Raw genomic sequence first — 21,961 nt, 5'->3', positions numbered from 1 at the left:
TGGTGATAACACGCTCCCCCCCCCCCCAAGTCCCATTAACTGTTTGGCAGTGGAATGTTTAGGACCACAGATAGTGGGTTGAGATAAGCCGTAACTTGAGTCATCTGTATTTTGTGTGTCACCCCACATTGGTGAAGCAGGCTGCTGTGAAGTGTTCCATAATTATTTGAGAGTAAGTTAAAACCATAACTTGCCTTCCAGAGAAATTCAAATGAAGTTATTGTTTCTATTTAACTGGGCGTTATGTCTCAATGCAGTTGAAAGTTTTATTTGGTGTGCAGTGCATCTTTTTGAGCTATGTAATGCTCAAAAATACTGTCACTATACACAGATGGAGCCCTCAGTCGTGATTGGAAGATACTAACAAATTTGGAAATGGGCTGCTTGGAGGGACACAATGCCACTTCTGTATGTTGTCTGAAAATGCAGCATCACTACGAACTCTGACAGTACAAATAGCAGTTAGGGCTGCAGATTGTTCAGAATCAGAAATAGCAGTGCCAAGTTACTTCAAGCTGTGATATTCCTCCTGTTGTTATGGGCTCACAGACCATGTCTGAGTATGTAAAAAAATTGCACAGTGACTTAAGGAAAGTCCATTTTATGTTACTGCCTTTGTCTGCACTGTGTATGTTTCAGAGCCATTCTGTGCTGAGACACGTATGTTGAACATGTTGTTGCACTCTGTTGTTTGAAGAATGAATAAGGAAGTGAAGGTGAACTTTATGTGTGGAGCCTTATCTGTGATGTGAAGCTGTGTAGCATGGCAGATAGAGTAAACCTTCGCTAGTCCAGATCAAAATATGAAGATTGAAAAATGCTGTTCACAGTTCAGTACACATGGCATTTAGGCAGGCAGATGAGTCACTTGTCTGTTCAAACAAAACTTGACAGTTCCTTCAAACCTACATTGTTACGTTCATAAACAAGTACAACTGCTGAGGCTTCTATCGATGAATGCATGCGGTGCCTCTTTATAGTTTTTAAATAAAGGCTCTACAGTGATATTTTGTTATTTTCAGGGGCACTAATATCATTCAAATTTCCATTTATTTCTCTTCCCCCCCCCCCTTCACTAATTTGGATGACCTCTCCCACCACTTAACTCTGGATTAGTGAGGGTACTGTAGTTACATATATTTTGGTGGAACATTTTGTTGTCATCTTCAGGTGCCAATAACCTTCTGCCAGGCTACAGTGTCACATCCCAGATGACAGTAATTTTCATATTCACTACTGTGAAAATCTCAGATGCCACAGACTTCCTTTGTCTTGTTAGAGACATGTCGACGCATTGGGATTGAAACAGGCTGGACATATAGCATGTGTGGAAAGCTAAGAAATGCATACAATATTTTGGTGAGAAGCCTGGAGGTAAGAGACCATTTGGGAAATCTGGGTGTAGGGGGAATGTAATATTAAGACTCGTGTCATAGAAGTAGACTTTTTGGGTACAGGCTGTATTCATTTGGCTCAGTATTCTGAGGAGCACGTGGTAGCCAAGCTGGTTGAGGAACTATGCTACAAGCTGGAAGGTCGCAAGTTCCAGCCAAGGCAGGTAGTTTCATGACCAGCAGTGCAAGTGTTAGCTTATCAAGCACTGTGCTTAATGGCTGAATAAAAAAGTATTTGTTGTCTGCAGTTGTAAAGCGTAAAATATTGATTTCTCTGTGGATGGCTTGACCAGGTTCAATTCCAGGTAGACGAATGAGATATTTGTGTTCACTGATACCAGATCAGCTGTGGGGTCCAACAGTCTTGTTGTATTCATTAGGTATTTTGGGGTGGGACCCTTGCACTAGCATAAAACAGTGAGCCTGAAAGTTGACTGCTCACCACCATCTGGTGTCTAGGTTAAGAGTATGTGGAGTTGTAACAGCAGTGCAAGTGTTAGCTTATCAAGCACTGTGCTTAATGGCTGAATAAAAAAGTATTTGTTGTCTGCAGTTGTAAAGCGTAAAATATTGATTTCTCTGTGGATGGCTTGACCAGGTTCAATTCCAGGTAGACGAATGAGATATTTGTGTTCACTGATACCAGATCAGCTGTGGGGTCCAACAGTCTTGTTGTATTCATTAGGTATTTTGGGGTGGGACCCTTGCACTAGCATAAAACAGTGAGCCTGAAAGTTGACTGCTCACCACCATCTGGTGTCTAGGTTAAGAGTATGTGGAGTTGTAACAGCAGTGCAAGTGTTAGCTTATCAAGCACTGTGCTTAATGGCTGAATAAAAAAGTATTTGTTGTCTGCAGTTGTAAAGCGTAAAATATTGATTTCTCTGTGGATGGCTTGACCAGGTTCAATTCCAGGTAGACGAATGAGATATTTGTGTTCACTGATACCAGATCAGCTGTGGGGTCCAACAGTCTTGTTGTATTCATTAGGTATTTTGGGGTGGGACCCTTGCACTAGCATAAAACAGTGAGCCTGAAAGTTGACTGCTCACCACCATCTGGTGTCTAGGTTAAGAGTATGTGGAGTTGTAACAGCAGTGCAAGTGTTAGCTTATCAAGCACTGTGCTTAATGGCTGAATAAAAAAGTATTTGTTGTCTGCAGTTGTAAAGCGTAAAATATTGATTTCTCTGTGGATGGCTTGACCAGGTTCAATTCCAGGTAGACGAATGAGATATTTGTGTTCACTGATACCAGATCAGCTGTGGGGTCCAACAGTCTTGTTGTATTCATTAGGTATTTTGGGGTGGGACCCTTGCACTAGCATAAAACAGTGAGCCTGAAAGTTGACTGCTCACCACCATCTGGTGTCTAGGTTAAGAGTATGTGGAGTTGTAACTTCACTCTCCCACACATCTGAATGGTGTAGTTCTTAATTAAGGTAGATGATTAATTCAGTGGAGCCAAGCTCTTCCTGAGAAGCCAATAATTTGTTTGGCCATTCATGAGATTCCCAGTATTTTATGAAATCTGAAGGCTTGGTACCATATACACAAAAGCCTGCCATCGTCCTCTGTCCTAAGCCAGATGGACCCGTTCACAACCTCCGATCCTGCTTGTTTTAAGACTCAATATTGTATCCTGTCATCTACATCTAGGTCTTGCTAGTGGTCTGCTGCCTTTAGGTTCTTCTACCAAAACTTTGTATGCATGCTACAAATGCCTGTTTCCTGTTATCTGCCTTGATTTGATCATACTAATATAACAGGGACAATTTTGCCCTTATCTTTTATGTGTTTTGTAAAATGTTCAATGAAGTATGCTGTTGCATAAGTATGCAGTGCCTCTTCAGGGTGGGCAGTGCACTGTAGCTGTGTCATGACTATAAAGGATAATGGTATGAGACAGACACATTGCATTCTGTACCAGTGTTTTCAGTTCAGCAAGCATGAAGCAAAACGGTTTTTGCCCTCTGGAGTCAAAATTTCATCAAAATGTAATTTATTTTTAAAAAAAATCATATCCTTCCTCACATGGGTCATGCTGTGCTACCAGCCGGAAAGTCAAGGGTTCAGTTGCTGATTAAGTCATCAGATTTTTCAGTTGACCTAATTCTTCCAGCCGCACTATATCCCTGGGGTCAACTCAACCTCTAACGGAAATGAGTACCAGGAATCCTCCTGGAGGTAAAGGGCAGCCGGTGCGTAAGGCAGACAAGCTCGCAGCCATCTCTGAGCAATTGTCTAGAAAATGTGGGAGCCTTGAGGTCTCACAACTCTATGGGCCTTCATGGCCTGTTAACAGGGATAAAAAAGTAAGTAAAGGTATCCCTGTAACGGTCCTTGGAAGGCCATAGGGTTGTGAGATGTTGAGGTTCCCACATTTTCTAGACAGTCTGCTCATATATGGCGGTAAGGTTGTCAATCCTACGTGCTGGCTGCCCTTTACTCCCAAGAATATTCCTGGTACTCATTTCTGTTAGAGGTTGAGTCGACCCCAGGGCCATAGTGTGGCTGGAAGGATTAGGTAAATTGAAAAAATCCAGTGACCTCATCGGGATTCGATCCCGCAACCTACCAGCTTGTAGCATAGTGCCTCAACCAACTACACTATAGCTTTACGTTTTTTGTTTTTTATCCTTTTTCACATGTAACGTGGTGTCTTATTAGCAAGACAGTAAACCAGAAGAACGCAAATCATGTGCTGTTATAAGAGTGAAATAAAACCCCTAGGTGATTTCATTCTTTGCTGGGTTTTTACGAGGGGGTACCCAAAAGAAACCAAACTTATTTTTTTTAAACTTATTTATTCAAATTTTAAGCACAAACCTTCAATCCCCTTCAAAGTACTCTCCACTTACACTAATACACTTATCTAGTCTTTTATTCCATTTTTCAAAACATTATCTAAATTCATCTTTTGAGATGCTTGACAGCGCCTCCGTCTTTTTTTCCTTTCATGTCTCTTTTCATTCGAGGAAACAAAAAAAAGTCGCATGGGGCAAGGTTGGGTGAGTATGGAGGGTGAGGAACAGGGGTCATACCATTTTTGGTCAAGAATTGTCATACAGACAGGGCTGTGTGAGCAGGGGCATTGTCATGATGGAAAAACCAATCACCTGACTGCCACAAATCTGGCCGCTGAGCTCCAAGTCACTCCCGACAGCTCCACAATTTCTTCAATGGTCCGTCGTCGATCTTCCTTGATGATTTCACGAATTTTTTCAACATTTTCATGTGTTCGGGCCGTGGAAGGATGACCAGAACGAGGTTTGTCATCAATTGACATTTCACCATTTTTGAAATGGGAAAACCACTCAGACACTTGAGTTTTCCCCATAGCATCGTCCTTGTATGCTGTTTTTAACATTTCACGAGTTTCTGGTCCACTTTTCCCGAGCAAAAAGCAGAATTTCACCGCTGCACGCTGTTCACGAATATCAGCCATTGCAAAAACGACGATCACACAAAACAGTTGTCACTATAAACTCTGCCGAAACTAGTCCTTACCTTCTGAAGCAACGGTAGTCGGCTTATCGACTCAGGAATGTTAGCTCTATGCGCTCATAGCGGCAAAACACGGTACTACAAAAGCTCTGCCCACAAAAAAATTAGTTCGGTTTCTTTTGGGTACCCCATCATATGTAATTTGCTTACCCCTTATGTATTTTTTTTATTTATGAGTGTTTAAAGACCAGCAAGTTGATGGTGTCATCAGAGTCATATGAAACCCAGTGTCAGCACACTTGGTGGCCAAATGCAGAATTTCTTAATAATAAAGCAGGTTTTTATAGTCAACACTGTCCTTTAAATGGAACTGACAAGCCTGAATGTGGCTGTTAATGAATGTGAGCACAGTATCAGTCAGAGAATATCTTTCTTTGGAAACCGTGATGAGTGATATCAATAAAAAAGTTCTACAGTATCATCAGAAATGTGTATCTTGTAGGATTTGAGGTCCTCACGGTGGTGGTTGTGAAGAGTGCTGTCTTCTGAGATATAATGCTGTGTAGGCTGATGAGAGTGAGTGAGTGTTTCAGAGAACACATCGCCTTCATCTTCATGGTGAAAATTAAGTTGAGCAAGAAACCAGTGCGCAGGAGGTAGAAAGCATAGAGGAGGTTTGGAAAAATGAGAGGTTGTATAGAAACAGACCTTGGGAACTAGCCCAGTAGTTGCCACTGGCTCATGCAGAGAACCAGACTGAATGAATAGGAAACAGGAGAAGGGTGACTGGTTGTGCACATGTGTGAGCACCTTGAAACGTTGGCTGCCAGCCTTTCTGTGCTTATCTGGCCACAGGTTGGGTGTGGGAGGAAAATTGTATGCATGTGCTTATGGATTAGAAGAGCTGAAATGGAAGTGAGGCCAGGGAAGGAAGAAAAGACTAGGCAGAAATCGTATGAAGCGTCCCTGATGGGATTCTATATTTGGGATCCCCGCCGTGGCACATGAACCTGTCCATACTGCCCTTATTCGGGCACAGACCCATCTCTGGGCACTCGTGAGCCTTAAGCCTTTTGTTCTTTCCCAGCCTCCTTCCTCTGTACATGGGAAAACAATCCTTAAGTGGGTAAATATTTTCTGGCTCAGGACAGACGTTTGTGAACAGCAGAGCCTGTACCTACTTCGTGCTGGTTTCTTGCTTCACTTATTCTTTGACCTGAAGATGGAAGCATCGTGTTCCTCCAAAATGTTGGTTGACTTTCATTGGACTAGGCAGGTAACAAGCGTCTGGGTCCATGAGAAGAGGTGGAATTATTCACTATGTGAGCAGCTGTTTGGTCTGTCTGCTAGCTGAATCCACTGTACCATCCAATAAATGTTTGCTAAAGCATAATAATATCTCCACCGGTATTCAGATGTGCAGTGTCCGGTATATGCTGCTTGTCACATTAGGCTTTGATGTGGGCAGATGTTTGCTTTTCTTTTTTTTGACAAACTGTTATCTACACTCACATTTCAGAAGTGGCATTGTGGAGTCGGGGGTGGGGGATTGCTAAATTCATGCAGGTTTCATAGATACTGTGTTGTTTTGATGTTGGTACTCCCAACAAACAAGAACAATGCTGTGCTTGAACTGCCTCTTTCAGCTGCTGGACGCGGGGTAAGTACACAAGAAGTTCGAACTCTGGTGAGTGTTTTTCAACTTCAGCGTAACAGACTACAAAAAAGACTAAAACAGTGAAGAGACATAGGACAGTTCATAATAATTTCTTCTGTTTGGAGAAAAGCAAACAGTATGTTAGCAGTATTGATTATCTTGATATATTAGTATGTCTGTGCTACTAATCGCAAAGCATTTTCCAGTGACGTCAAGGACCATTCGTCGTTCAGTGAAATGTGTGTGATTATATGTTGTGTTAATTTTGAAACAGATCGTGCCGGACTGTAAAGGTACGTAACATGAATTTCTGAACATGGAAGGAATGTTTTTAAAAGTGACTTCAGGTAGTTTAATGGCTCAATTTTTTCAGAAATGGAGACAAAGAATATTGATTCATTCCTTTAGAACTTGCAATTGTTTTCCAAGGAACTCCACAGTTCCCTGCTTCTCAAGATTTGGAGGTCTCAAGATGAAGGATATACCTGAAGATCTTCACAAAAGGGTGGCATCCATATTGAGAACAGTTTGAAGGAAGATAATGTATCACCAGATCAGCAATGTGATTGTGTGTTGTGCGAGATGTGGTAAGGTGGTGAAGTTGGTGTGTTTGTATAGCCTGGCTATTTTCATTTGTAAGCTTCAGGAAAGTTGTTTCATTGGATGCCAAATGCTTTCAAAAGTAAGAAGCGGAATATTGTGTGAAGGCAGTTGCTGCAGGGGCCAAACACACAGGCTCCATACATACATCAAATTTCAGTATCTGGCTCACTTGATTCCTGTGTTCCAACAACCACAGGGGGGTTTAGCTTTCTTTCATTTTACAGTTCATAAACTGCATCAAACATAATGTAAGATACACAAGCCATTTAATTACCACTGGAGATGGAATTAATTTCATTAGTATGAATATACATAACTTTAAATGCAGATTTCCTGTTTGGAGTTAAGCTGCATTTTGTGCTGCCACTGTTTCATCTTGGCAAGCCTTACAGCCGCCAGACGCAGAAGGAAGATGTTGCCCTCTGTGTACAGTATGGCACCTGTAGTTAACCACGGGCACCACATCTGCAGCTTTACTCCAACTATGATGCCTGCATATGGGTTAAATAACCCGTTCCTGTTGGATGCCACCAAGCTCGAAACCCCCAACCCCATACTTCCATTTAAGTCCTGTATAGATTGGGGTGCATCCTCCTTTTTTGCCGTTCGCCTGAATATGGTGTCTGCGATATATGCCAAAATGTTGGAACAACATAAACACACAATGCAGCTGAAGCAGGGATGTCAGAATTACGTATTGGATGCAGACTGAGAGAACATAGCAACGAGACTGTGTATAGCATTGCCAAAGTTTGTCTTCCCCACAACGTTTCTTCGAAACAGTGTGCCATGAAAGAAGACTGGTAAAGACAAAAGGTGTTCCACTTGGGAGAGATAACCCTGGGAAAATGGTTAGTATTACTGGTCATGCCTGCGTTTGAGCCCAAGGCCACTTATTTCTCCTTTCCTTCCTCCATAAGAAAGTCCTGGGATCATTGCTAGGATGTGAGGTAAAGCCTGGCCTATCTTTGCCATTACTAGAATACTTTGAAAAATACAAAGTGTCTCCAGACATTACTAGATCATTACGGAATGATGATGATAAAGTAAACCTATCCATTTAACAGGCTGTGGAGGCTCATAGAGTTGTGAGATGTCGAGGTTCCCACATTTGCTTACGTGTTGGGTGCCTGTTACCTCCAAGAAGAACGTGGTAGCATGGTTGAGGCACAGTGCTACATGCCGGAAGGTCGCAGGTTCAATTCCCGATGAGTTCACTGGATTTTTCAGTTGACCTAATCCTTCCAGCCGCACCATGGCCCTGGGGTCGACTCAGCCTCAACAGAAATAATGATAGGGCAACGTGTAAATTAAATTGGAAAGGCATTTGGGAGAACAGCAGGAGGAGGTAGAAGTGTAGGTTGATTGAAGCTTAGAATAATATAGGTGAGGGGGGAGGAGGAGGAGAATGAGGGTGGGATGGATAAGAGATGGAAGAGAAATACTGAAGAAAGTAGGGAAATGATAATCGCCAATCAACTTTGGCTGGTGATGTAATTAACCACTGCGAATGGACTGCACTGGTTTCTGAAATGGCAGCGCAGAATTTCTTCATATGACTGTGAGTATCTTAATGTTCTTACTTCCATAAAAAATGCACTGGTTGCTGTTAGCCTCTGTTTTGTAGGAACGGCTTGTCACACTTTAATATCTTCCGTCTGGCCTTCAGATTTCAAGAAGGTATATGTGAGCATAGTGTGTTCTCCAGATGCAGTCTGTTTCAGTCCTGCTTAACAGGTGTACATGGGACTTGCTCTTCCAGTGAAGTGGTATGGCATGAAGAAATTCTGCCATCAGAATACAAAGTTTCGGTTATAGAAGAAACACCTGCAGATGTATGTATCGTATTTTAGCTAGAGGAAGCAGCATTTGTCACCTGGTTTATGGTTGTTACACTGTTGCAGTACATATTGCCAAGAGTGAAGTAAATCTCATAGTATCCCTGGGTGTTTTCCGTTATTAGACTGGTGATTCTGAGGATATCCCATGCCAGCTGGTTACAGTTAGTAATTCTGTTTGTATTTATAACAAGATGGTTTAGTAGTTTAACCAGTAGATATGGTTTTCCACCAGAATGGTGGAAGATGGGTGCGATAAACTAAAGATGCTGTCTCTCATTCACTTCCTTGTCTTTGACACCCTAACTTTAATTGTTGTATGACAAATTCGGGCCCTCACTGACCGTCGCTACCCCCCACAGCTGAACAAGGAGCCAGAAAGGCACAGGGCAGGCAGACCAGACCTCTACTACAAACCATTTGAACCAATAACAAACCTTTGTATGACTTCTCTTGCATAATGGAGCCCAAACTGCAAGATGATTGGAGTTTTTGTTGTGAAGATTTATATTGTGGTTTTCTGGTGTGCGATATGTAGTGTTGTATGGGGTTAACAGTGTTCCAGAGGAACATGCTACTTCCACCTTCAGCACAGAAAGCATTTACGCTGCAAAAGTGAAAGCACTGTGTTCCTCTGAAACCATATATCCACCTGCCAGACGGCACAGTGTCATAACCCACAAGATTGCATATGATTCAGAGTGTCAGATTTCAGTGGGTGGTCCCAAGTGTTATTTAGGCATAATTGTGAATAAAGTAGTCATGCCAGTAATCAAATCCAGACAGTCTGTGACATAACCATGATTCTGCTGAGCTTTCATGGCTGTATTTAGATTATTTGTGTAACATGAGATTTGTGTGGTGTGAAACTAATTTCCAACTCCTGTCAGGTCTACATGAGTCATGCCCTGTACTTGAGTATTGTTAGCTCTGCACTGAAGTTACTGACTTCAGGGAGGGTTTGAGGTGCAGCTTGGAACACAGGAGGAAGTGTGAGCATGTGGCAGTGGGAGGTAATTTGTTTTGTGGTTTACTGTAGTTTACGTGTTGCATGCACTTATTTGTGGCCCTGTGCTTTCTGTTGCAGAACAATACAGCCCATGATCCTGGACCAGAATTACATAGCTCTAAAGACGCAGGTCATCAAGGCAGAACGGAGAGTGCTCAAGGAACTGGGGTTCTGTGTCCATGTCAAACATCCTCACAAGGTTCGTTACATGTGCATGTTCTATAGTCTTCCCGTATGTCCATAAAACAATTTATTACATTTTTTAATAAAACTAAGGCATAGTGAGGTTATGTGCATTGGTCTTTCTATTTCAGAAACTGCTCAGCTGATTTCTGAATTTGGTATTGTTCACTGGACAGATGAATTTTATTTTGGTTCATACTTTTTCAGGATAACCATATTTTATATAAAATTTGAATATAAAGCGCCCTTGTTTATATACTACATAGTCCATCAGTAAAGCAACAAACTGGTCCTTTCTTACCCTTCACTTTTGACACAACATGTTTTGGCGCTAAATGGCCATCTTCAAGTGTCTTACTATGCAAAAACTGCTACACTTAACTGATATTGTCATGATTTAAAACGTCATACTCTTAGTCAGTTGGTATGTGCTAAAATAGCACACGCTGTAGTTCACTGAAATCAATAAAATCTATTAATTTCTTCTTAAATTTTGTAAAATTCTTGTTACACCTCAGAAGGTGTGTTGTCCACTTGTTTTGATCAGCATCCTTTACTTCAGATGTTTTATTGCAGCATCCTCTTTTTCTGTTCGTAAGGTCATTGTGTTGTGTCTGTAATCTTACAAGAGCCACATGTTAATATTGTTTTNTCAAGGTTGAAGAAAAACAACATGTAAGTCCTTTGGAATTTCATAACGTATATAATAATGATTATATTTTGCACTTCATGACAAAATACTCACAGTTGATTTTCATTTGTAAAACTTGCCCTTTTGTATATATGTAGAAAATTTTATTGTCTTTCAGGTTCTTTTTAGTTCATATTCCGATGTTGCATAGAACGGAAAATATGCATTTTTTTCTGAAACTTTGCAATGTTAAAGACTTAGGGCCATTTAAATTCCGGCCGTAGGGAGCTGCCGGCAATTTAAAAGTCCGTACGTTAAAGGTTAATATTGTTTTTTATGTTAGTACTAGTGTTATGTTTGTTTACTTTATACTCACTTTGCCCCTTGCTTGTGCGTTGTCTTCACTTGTGTAGATGTGGTGTGCTTGCTTCTGTATTTAAATGACCTGTGATTGTGGGGAGGGTGTATACTGTTATTTTGTGTAATTCTTCAAATATGGGATTATGTGTGTCAGTATTAGTGTCATTCATATGTAGATTTTTCCTACTGATTTCATAAATATGATTCTTTTCAAGTGTATTCAGATATTTTCCTTTCCTCCCTGTTGTTATAATTTCCATGGTATCTGTTATTGTGCCATGTGTGTGTCCGGTGTTCAATATGTGATTTGAAGACACAGGTCTAGTATTGTCAGTTCTGATGTCTTGAATGTGTTGTGAAGGATTATACAAAATAACAGTTATCCCCTCCCCACATTCCCCCTTTTCACAACCACAGCACATATAAATACAGAAGCAAGCACACCACATCTACACAAGTGAAGACAACGCACAAGCAAGGGGCAAAGTGAGTATAAAGTAAACATAACATAATACAGTCAACTCTCGATTATCCGGGATAATGGTGGGCATGGAAATCACGATTAACTGAAAACCCGGTTAAGACAAATGTTATTAAAAGTAGTACTGTAATACTGTACCTTCATAATAGTACTATAGGCCTACCTGTATTTAAATTTACTCAACCTCATTTTTATGTCATCTCATGGCCTATTTAATACTTTTTACATTATACTGAACTGTGAATTAGTTATTTCAATCACAGTGTTCAACAACATCCATCACTTTTTATGAATATTCACACCTAATACTTAAAAAAAATTAATATTGTCATTTGCTTTTTCGCGGCATTTTCCTTTTTACGGATATCCATATGAAGCCTACGTAATATTAGCTTGTCACTTAATAAACTGTTCTCTTCACTCTCAAGATAGTCTAGTAAGGATTCCAAATGATTAAGAACAGCACCATGTGATATTTTCTTACTAGCAGCACTGTCCACCTCTTCCTCATTCTCACTTTCTTCCCGCTCTTCTGGCTGCACCCCCACTGAACTTACGGTTTCGTCACTGCTTAACATTTCGAAGCCGGGCTCACATGAGTATCTGTTGAATACTTAACACGACACGCTTCCTTTTACACCCTGACATTTTGCTAACGCACTTGAAGATCGATACAAAGAGACGAACTGGGGCAGTGTATCTGTCCTTGAAACTTTCCACTTGCATTCTTTCACCCCTACCCTAAAACATTGTGTTAGCATAACGGGACCAAAAAATACAGAGCTCGGTTCACACTAGTGCGAAAATAGTGTTACAACTCACCATGTGATAGAAAAGTGAATGAATATTAATCAACATATAGGCCTCAAAAAAGCCCTGGTAGCCCCGGTTAAGCTGCAAACCGGTTTATCCGCCCCCGGATAATCGAGAGTTGACTGTATTAGTAATAACATCAAAAAAATATTAACCTTTAATGTACAGACTTTTAAATTGCCGGGAGCGCTCTGCAGCCAGAATTTTAAATGGCCCTAATTTTTTAACATTGCAGACTTTAAAACAATACAAATTTTGCATTCTGTGCAACATAGAAATACAAACTAAAAACTACCTGAAAGGCAATAAAATCAACATATACACAAAAAGCAGTTTTTACAAATTAAAATTAACTGATTATTTTGCCATGAAATGCAAAGTACATTCTTTATTATATATGTTATGAAATTCCAGAGGACTTACAGGTAGTTTTTTTTTTTTTCAACCTTGAGACTTGGTGATATTGTAAATATCACACTACATAGAATAATATTTTGTTCAGACTGTGCATGAGTTTGAACTGCGTCACTTCACAGTTTACGATACCTCACACTCTTACGCGCGTGCCACTTCTCGAAGCAGTCCACGACACACAGTGCAACATCACACTTTTTGCAATAGAAAATGGTGCTCCTGCTTTTGTTATTTAGCGAAACACGCGACAACGTCTTTGTTTCACTTTGGTTGGCCAGTGTTGTGAATGTTTCACCTCCAGTCAACTCACTTGGGCCCCAAATAACCTTGGCCTCCGCCAAGAAACACCACTGACCGTGATATTCGCCTTGTATGGTTAAAGAATCATCTTGGTGGAGGGGGGTGTCCAGTAAACTCTAATAAATTATGTTGATTGACAAAGCAACACACTCACCTGTTAGAAATACTCACAAAATAGTGATGCAAAGTAATTATAATACTAGTTGAAAAGGGTGACAGACCGACATTGATACCGAAAGTCACAGTGACGATGATGCCTTTTACTCACAAAGTAATACTGGCTCAGTAGGTTTATACCTCTTCCAGGACACAAAATACAAATGATATATAAAGAAATATACGAGTCTGACACTGACTTTTTTAGTGATAAAGAAATATATGACAATCCGACACTGACTTCCTAACTGATAATTCGCTCCTGAAAACAAATCCTTGAATACCTCACACTTCCTTGAAAACTCTAGAAGCACTAACATGCGAGGACAGATGAATATTTACTTCTCAGTTCTCAAAATAAAACTGGGCTCTATTTGGCTGACCAGGTCATAAACAGTCATATTTAAACGTAAATAGTATAGAAACCAGTACTGTGATAAACGATTTCATTGTTCAGAGCTAACAAATGAACCTCCGACATGAACTTGGATGTGTTTGTTTTCGTTTCAAACCCAAGATCAAACTGTCAGCACTCCCAAATAGAGCACGCCTCTATTCGGCCAACATGGGGTGTTGCTTGCTGCATGTATATATAACATTCGGCAGTTAGAGGTTAACATGTGGATCTTGCAGATGCAACACAACTGGCTTATGGACACAAAAAGAGGCTGCTACAGTAAAACATCTGAAGAAAAGGATACAGATCTAAACAAGTGGATGGCGCACCTTGTGAGGTGTAATAGGAATTTTACAAAATTTAAAGAAAGTTTTAATAGATTTTATTTTATTTAAATTAAGTGAACTACAGCGTGTGCTATTTTAGCAGATACCAATTGACTACGATTATGACGTTTTAAATGATGAAGCTTGCAGTCCCAAATGTGACGAATAGGCAATATTAGTACAGTGTGGCAGTTGTACCACAGTAAGACACCTGAAGTTGGCCATTTAGGGCTGAAACATGTTGTGTCAAAAGTGAAAGTGTAAGAAAGAAGGAACAGTTTGTTGCATTGTTGATGGACTGTGTAGTACATAAACAGTTTCAGATATAGTAATGCAACAGGATGCTTAAATACAGGATTGATAAAACTCCCTGCCATCTGTTCTTAGATGCAGACTGCCGGAAGATGTGTCACAGAATGTAAAGAGCAAAGATGAAAGACTGTATGCCATCATAATGTGGCAGTAAATTTGCATATTAGCGGCAGAACTCTTGGTATGGGAGGATTATAATGAACGTCTTCTGACAGGAAAGAAAAATTGTTCTTATCATATATGTTTCATTGATGTCCATGACTTTTATTTGAAACATTTTTCTAAGTGATGTATAACAAATTAAGCAAATGGGGCAAAGTTCTTGAGACACTGATAGTAACTCAGATTGTCAAGAACTTGTCTACCTTTTGTGGAAGCTGAAGGTCCCAGTCCAGAACCAGATCTAGTGTGTACTGTGACATTGCGTTTCTTTAAGATCAGTTGTAATGTTACCCTTCCATTTGTGTGGGTTGTTTCCAACTGGCTTCTTTCCTTGAGGGCTGTGAGTTGAGTGCAGTACAGAAGAATAGCATCTGACTAATACCTGCGGTGCAGTGAGCTTTCCAGCACTAGACGTGCACGTGGACAGGTGAGCCACAGGAGAAGCAGAAGTATATGAGTACTGAATGTTCATTGTGTCTGTTCTTTTTGCAGATAATTGTGCTGTACCTGCATGTGCTGGGGTTTGAGAAGCACCAAAACCTGATGCAGTTGGCGTGGTAGGTCACTTAGCTCTTTCAATTGCAGTGGTTACTGTGTGTACCACCAACTTTAGCAAAACTGCATTATTATTTAGATGAATTTCAAGCCTCAAAGGCAGTTTGTGTATGCTGTCAGGGTGTATATGTTCTCATGCAGAAAAGTTGTGTGTAATGTGTTGGTAACTGTGAAGTTATATTTTCTTGCTGATCTAAGATAATGCTCCCCTTGCTTCTGCACAGGAACTACATGAATGACTCGCTGCGGACGGACGTGTTTCTGCGCTACCAGCCCGAAACTGTTGCTTGTGCCTGTATCTATCTTACCTCAAGAAAGTTGAATATTTCATTGCCGAAGTCACCAGCTTGGTTCAGCGTCTTCGGTGTGTCTGAGGAGGACATCCAGGATGTGTGCTTCAGGATACTAAGGCTCTACAAGAGACCAAAGGTGAGTCACTAGCTGGATTATTTGTACCTGTTGGTGAGGCCTCACTGTACTTTTACTCATGATCAGATCTAACCCTGACTCTCATCCATGTTGAGTGAAAAGTCGAGTCAGTGAGTGGAAAAATTTTGAAGTCCATTTGTTAATATTCTTCCTTGTCCTCTCATTTTAATTTAGTTGCAGGTATCAGGCAGTAAATTTGTAAGTGGTATGGGTATAAGTAACTTTGTTATCATGATATGTTTCAAAGAAGCGAAAAAAGCCTGGAGAGTGGGCAGGCACTCTTTCCCTGCTCGAGAAACATCTGGCAAGTAGAATTTTCTAGTCTTGGCTGGTGAACTGCACCAACATCTATAGGTATATGGAAGAAGGGCTTTATCAGTTCCAGATAAAACCTAAAAATTATTCAAGAATTTTCTCTGCAAGACCAATTTTTTTTCACTGTAATCATAATTTTAGAACACCAGCCACTCTTTACAATCCTCTGAAGTGTACTGCTTGTAGCTTTTGATACCAGATTCTTTTTCATCGGGAATTTTTGATAATTCGTTGCATTAGAGAGATATCCTTCTGTGCCATGGGCAGAAAGCATTGGGGGAGGGGGAGAGATTTTGCTGACAGGTTGATGTATACTAGTGTTGACAGCCATTGTGATTCTGTTGGATTGTGTAGTTTGTGTGCTGATGTTCAAATGAAAATTAGTTTTCTGAAAATTATTGATATTCAAGACTGAGAAATCAGTGTTGAGGTTAATGTCAAAGTATTCCTTTCCTCAACTCCTCAAAATTTTGAGACCTACTTGTGATTAAACATTTGTTGATCCCTGTTTGTAATCATCTTTGAAGTGGTTCAGATCGGACACAGAAGAGACATCAGTGTGAACACAGAGTCCAGCAGAAATACACCGCCTGCTTTCTGATAGTAATATTGCACAAACACTACAGAGCAGCATTGTACACATCTCTGGGAGCCCATCCAAAAAGATAATGACAATGTTTATAATTGCAAAATATGGAGGCACTTATGTGACCACTAGCAGTTCCTCGTCCACAAACATAACTGCTTTGGACAGTGTGTATTGCCTCGAGTTCTACAAACGCAGCATTTCAAAGCTGGATCTCTCTTTCAACTTCAGGCTTGTGGGAGGAACGGCTCCTACTATGTTGGGCCCATTTGGAAATCACTAATCGAGGCTGACAAAAGCAGTCCATTTCTCAAGACACGGTGTTTGAAGAAACTGGAGACATTGCATTCATTGTAGCCTGCTATCATTAGAAGCATATACATGTCGTTTCCATATCATTTTTGAGATGGAAATGTATACTGTGGTAATTACCATTAATTGGTTTTGTAGCCAAATGCAGATGAACTGGATCGGCGGGTAGAGGATCTACGGCGTCACTACCAGGAGGCCCGTATGAAGGCCAGAGGGGCCTCTGGGTGTGGAGTGGGAGGCACTGGGGCCCAATCTGGCAATAACACACCTGGTGGAGGCAGCAATAGCCCCACCTCACCACATTCGCGATCTCGCCACAGCTCACCAACCCGCTGTAGCAAGGACAAACATCACAATAGTGGATCGCCTCGTTGGGGAGGAGGCTTTATCAGGCAAGGCATTCCCTTCATTTGGATATGAATGTACCCAGTTTTGTTTGCTCTGGCAGTCTGTGTCTCTGTATAGTGGATTGGGCAAAACGGTTATATGTTCTATTCTCTGTTTCAGTCGAAATAACCATGCCTCAGACAAACATCGGAGTCGGAGCAGATCTCGGACAGTTAGCCACAGCCCGCCTCCCAAACACAGCAAAAAGTCAAAGAAGAACAGGTGGGTTGTTAACTTCGCTGCACGTTGTCTGTTTTCTGGCAGCAGGCCATCTCCCGCTGTGTTGAGTAAACTGCTTAATCTTCCCTCAGTGTATGTATCTTTATTTGTCACACTAGTAGAAAGCCCCTCATGTTTCAGTGCCATGTTTTCCACAGATAACCTTTCCAGTGAACCACGCAGTGAGCGTGAGAAGTTCTGGGAGGATTACTTCATAGGATAGCTCCCACCAGCCCCCCCCCAGTGTCCTGACTTATAACAAACAACAAACTCCGTGGTTTTAGTCCACAGGCGACTATACTGACCCAGCAACTGCCGCTTGTGTTGGTGAAGTTAATGCCAACTTTAGCGGATAGAGGGTGTCACATGGTCAGCACAACAAATCCCCATGGCTTTTAATTTCGGTTTTATAGACTGGATCTGCTACATTTCCATTCAAGTAGCTCCTCAGTTATCCTCAAGAGGCTTGAGTGGACCCCATTCCAGACCCACTGCTACTCAGAAAATCTGATAGCACCGGGAAGCAAACCCGGACCTCTGGATCTGTTGCCAGGAACTCTGACCACAGAGACCTGACTTAATAGTGACAGAAATTGCTTTGTGCTCAGATTTCTTGCTCTAAACCCCACAGAAGGAAACCAGGCTCCACAACATGCTCATATATTTCTAGCCCAAACAATGTAATGTAATATTTCTGTATTTCCAGTTCACTTCTGTTAGTCTGAAAGAATGTGAATCTGTATGGTCGGATCAATTGTGGCATCAGTCAAGCCCAATTAATAAATCAAAATTTAAACAACCAATTAAATATGCCCATAATTGTGGACAGCTACAGCTTGTTACTTAAGTACATATTTTGTCAACATTAATTTTGCCAGACATGAACTCAAAATTCAGTAGTATTGCCATATTTATAATTACTGACTTATAAACAGCATTTGAAACATAATATATGCATACTTTCTGGTCTGTACAAGGAACTTTATCTTTACAGAACCAGGTCAATTTCAAGGTCACGATCACGATCGAGGTCACATGAGAGGAAGTCAAAGAAGTCTCACAAGAGGAGGAGCTACTCCAGGTCTCCCAGTATCTCACCACATAAAAACTCTCGCAAAGTTTCAAGGTGAGACGCATTACAAATTCTAAGTAACCAGCAATGATCTACCAGAGAACATTCCTCGAGGATTTTGTGTTCTGGGATATAACGCTGTGTAGCCCACTCTGAGTCAACCAGTGTTTCAGAGGAACATGTCACCTCCATCTTCAGGGTCAAACAATAAGCCAAGTATGTAGCAGGTAGCAAGTAGAGCTTGCTTTCTGCCTGCTTCGTGCTGGTTTCTTGCTTGGCTTACTCTTTGACCCTGAAGATGGAGTCAGCATGTTTCCTGGAATGTTGGTTGACTTTCAGCAGGCTATGCATTGGTATATGGCAGAAGTAATACAACTGTTCACACCCACACAGTCCCTTGGGGACTATACCAAAGACTGGTAAAATGTACTCCCATCTCCTGCTTTGGACTGGATGTGTTGGTAACATTTCCATGATCTTTCCATAAACCCTTCAGTTGTATAGAGGGTATGCGTGTATAATGGCGCGTGTCTACACAACAATAGACACCATTGTATCAGCATTTGTTTTATTTTGCTGTTGACACTACATGCTTTAGCCCTTATAATGGGCCATCGTCAGGCATACAGTGCTGCCAGTCCAAGTTCTTCAATTGCATCTGATTTCATTACGGATCCATATTATGCATTTGTGAATTTTAAATGCATAAATTGAATTTTCAATTAAAACATAAATACTTAGGTAGTAAAATTTAGTCTTAAAAATTAAAACTTGAAAATTAACACTAAAATTGTACAGAAATGAGATATTTTGTAATAAATCTCTTTAAAACTTTGTGACCGCCATATGTTGATGTGCTTTTCTGGTGGTAGAAGCATTTATAGTTCGGGGTGCCTGTGTATTGGGATCTCTCATAAATGAGACCATGTAGTTTTGACTTTGCTGTTGTCTTGTGGAGTCTACGCTCACAATTCTGTGTATCACCCAGCAGGTTGTTTACGAGTAGTGATGTATACCAGGTTTATGTGATATGTGTACAGGCCGCTCCCTGTGGTGATGATGATGATGATGTCATTATGTTGTAGCAGTTTGGTCTAGACTGTACAGTTTTATTTTATTCACCCTGAACTATGTTAAATATTAGACATGACATATTTTATGTGTCTACTGTGTTTTGTGGTTGAGGTGCTTTCCTGTTCAGTTGAAAGATCTCATTTTCTAATTAATTTTTAGAGACAAAAAATCGGCAGCTCATCTTTACTGGTTATGTACCCATATGCCTTGCTTGGTAGAAGCAGAAAATTTTTTCCATTGGCATGTGGTGCCATGACTTGGCAAATTTCTTTCCAGCAGTATATGCTGCTCTGATTTGGAAACACACACAGCTTAGAAAAGTCTTTTCAACAGCATGCGTGTTGTGACTTGAGAAGTTCTTTTCAGCCACATGTGGGACTGTGGCTCAGAAAGCATTGTCAGTTAACAAAACATACTCTGCACATACCTTAGTGCTTAATTTTTATAAGATTGTATTGCTAATATAGGATTGTATTGTTCCAGGGATAAAGGGCGTTACCGGTCTAGGTCACATAGTCATGATGGACGGCATGCTGTGGAAAGGTCACGCTCACAGAGCTACGACCGGTATGACAAATACTACACAAGTTCTGACAAGCTTAGCAGCAAGTCTCGCAGCAAACACTTATCACGGGGACTTGACGATGACAGGATACGGAGCAAAGAACGTAGATGAAACTGTGATGCCCATACTAGCAGAATATTTACTTCTGTTGGCCCCAGGGATTGAAGTCTTGAGTATCATGTATATTTGTTTGAATCACCCTGATTCATGAAAATTGTGTTCCGTGTTACGTGCAATACAAGTGTATGAGCCACAGTCTGGCCCGTGTATCAAGGTTATTCAGTTTTGTACAGGGGTGCTCTCTGTAGTGGAACTTCTATGGCAGATTTGAATACTGATCTGAGGTGAAAGGAAGTTCAATGCTCAGGTAAAAAGGGGGGACCCTGAAGTCAGATGTAGAATGAGTGAAGACTTTGCGTAGGAACTCAATCGAATGCATGCCTAGTCAACCCCATGTTATGATCCCTGGTACATGATCTTTACTGAACAGTTGGTCGTTATTAAACATTTAAAGCCTTATTACTTACGCCCGTGACTGGATATAGGAAATTATTTTTAAACTTTAGAGTGCCATTCTCTTGAGAACTGCAGATGAAAGAATATACCCGTTGAAAAATTTGTATAATTCAAATGACATCAATGTAAAAAAAAATGCCGAATATGTTTTCACCCAGTACAAGAATTAGTTGGCACGTCATTTCTGTTGCAGCAGACATTTCATCCTTTCCCTTTTGATCTGGAAGCTGGCTGAGCTTTTGTTTGTATCCACCCATAGTTAGGCATTATTTAATCCTTTCCTTTCAAGTACTTTATTTTTCTGTGCCAGTGAGTTATGGATTGGATAGATGTGCATGAAGCAGATCTGTTTCTGATCAATGTGTGTACTGAGAAAAGTGTAAAACATGAGGCTTTGCATTTGCTACTAGTTCAGGGAGAAACAAACCCCTTCTGGAAATGTGTCACAAGCTTTGATCTTCCTGAAGAGTGAAGTCTGCTGGGATGTGATACAGTACGGTAGAATGTTGCCATCATTTTAGAGTATAATCATCCTTGAAGATGGAGGCAGTATGTCCCTTCGAAATTGGTCACCATTCCACTAGACTGTGCAGCATCACATCCCAGTCTTAATATTCATCACAATCAGAATCTGAAATCTCACAAAATCTTCCTTGTTTCAAACATTTTAAAAACCAGCTTTGCTTCCTGCATTCTAGGAAACACTTTTCTTGATGGTTCATTCCCATGAACACATGCATATGTGTCTGTTCCTCGTACAATTTTCATAGGCATGTTGACTGTCTTGCCATGTTTTCAAGCATAACATAACTTTTCTTCCACGACCAGCTTAGTCTGTTCTGGCGCAAGCGAACAGGAACTCCGATACGGTGGTCTTTAACTCTTTGGTTATTTTATAAAGCACTAAAATAAAAGGAACAAGAATGAATGTCCTGGAAAGGTGTTTTGTCTTCATGACCATTTTTAACTTAAAATAAATGGGCTGTGGAACTGAATGATGATGTGTGATGATGCTGTGTAGTCAATAAAAAGAAGCCAGTGATTTTGAGAAACCTGTTGCCTCTATCTTCAAGATAAAACCCTGAAGATGAAGGGAGCAGGTCACAATATATGAGACTGTGTGGTCTCACATCCTAGAAGACAGCAATCATCCGTTTGTTATTTGCTGTATTTCATAGACTGAGGTTATGATATTCTGGGATGTAACATTATGTATTCTGATTGGACGATTCCAGCATTTTGGAGAAACCTGTTGCCTTCCTCTTTTACCCTCATGATGGAGGCTATATAAGTTCCTCCAAAATGTTGGCCATGGGGTGACATCCTAGAAAAGTTTACTCTTTATTCACCACTGTGAGAAACAGAGCTCATGTTTCACAGATCTCCACCACTGTGAGGGGGGGATAAGAGTAAGAGGGATTTTGTCCTTATCTGGGAGCAGAGCATACTG

At 40.7% G+C, this 21,961-nt stretch overlaps 1 protein-coding gene across 1 annotated transcript in view; it reads left to right on the top strand.

Moving 5' to 3' along the window:
* The window catches only part of LOC111861441 (cyclin-L1), a 30,249-nt gene extending 9,178 nt beyond the window's left edge, over positions 1-21,071 (top strand). Inside the window, exons 3-9 of the mRNA XM_023846014.2 lie at positions 10,025-10,145; positions 14,974-15,038; positions 15,261-15,465; positions 16,817-17,070; positions 17,186-17,287; positions 18,279-18,410; positions 19,914-21,071. Of these exons, the coding sequence (XP_023701782.1) occupies positions 10,025-10,145; positions 14,974-15,038; positions 15,261-15,465; positions 16,817-17,070; positions 17,186-17,287; positions 18,279-18,410; positions 19,914-20,106 (1,072 nt within the window). The 3' untranslated portion in view covers positions 20,107-21,071. The remainder of the gene's footprint in view (positions 1-10,024; positions 10,146-14,973; positions 15,039-15,260; positions 15,466-16,816; positions 17,071-17,185; positions 17,288-18,278; positions 18,411-19,913) is intronic.
* The last annotated feature ends 890 nt before the right edge of the window (positions 21,072-21,961 follow it).

This window comes from Cryptotermes secundus, unplaced genomic scaffold, assembly GCF_002891405.2.
Source record: "Cryptotermes secundus unplaced genomic scaffold, Csec_1.0 scaffold693, whole genome shotgun sequence".
In the NCBI taxonomy this organism is placed as follows: Eukaryota; Metazoa; Arthropoda; class Insecta; order Blattodea; family Kalotermitidae; genus Cryptotermes; species Cryptotermes secundus.
This window is presented reverse-complemented; position numbering and strand designations above follow the sequence as displayed.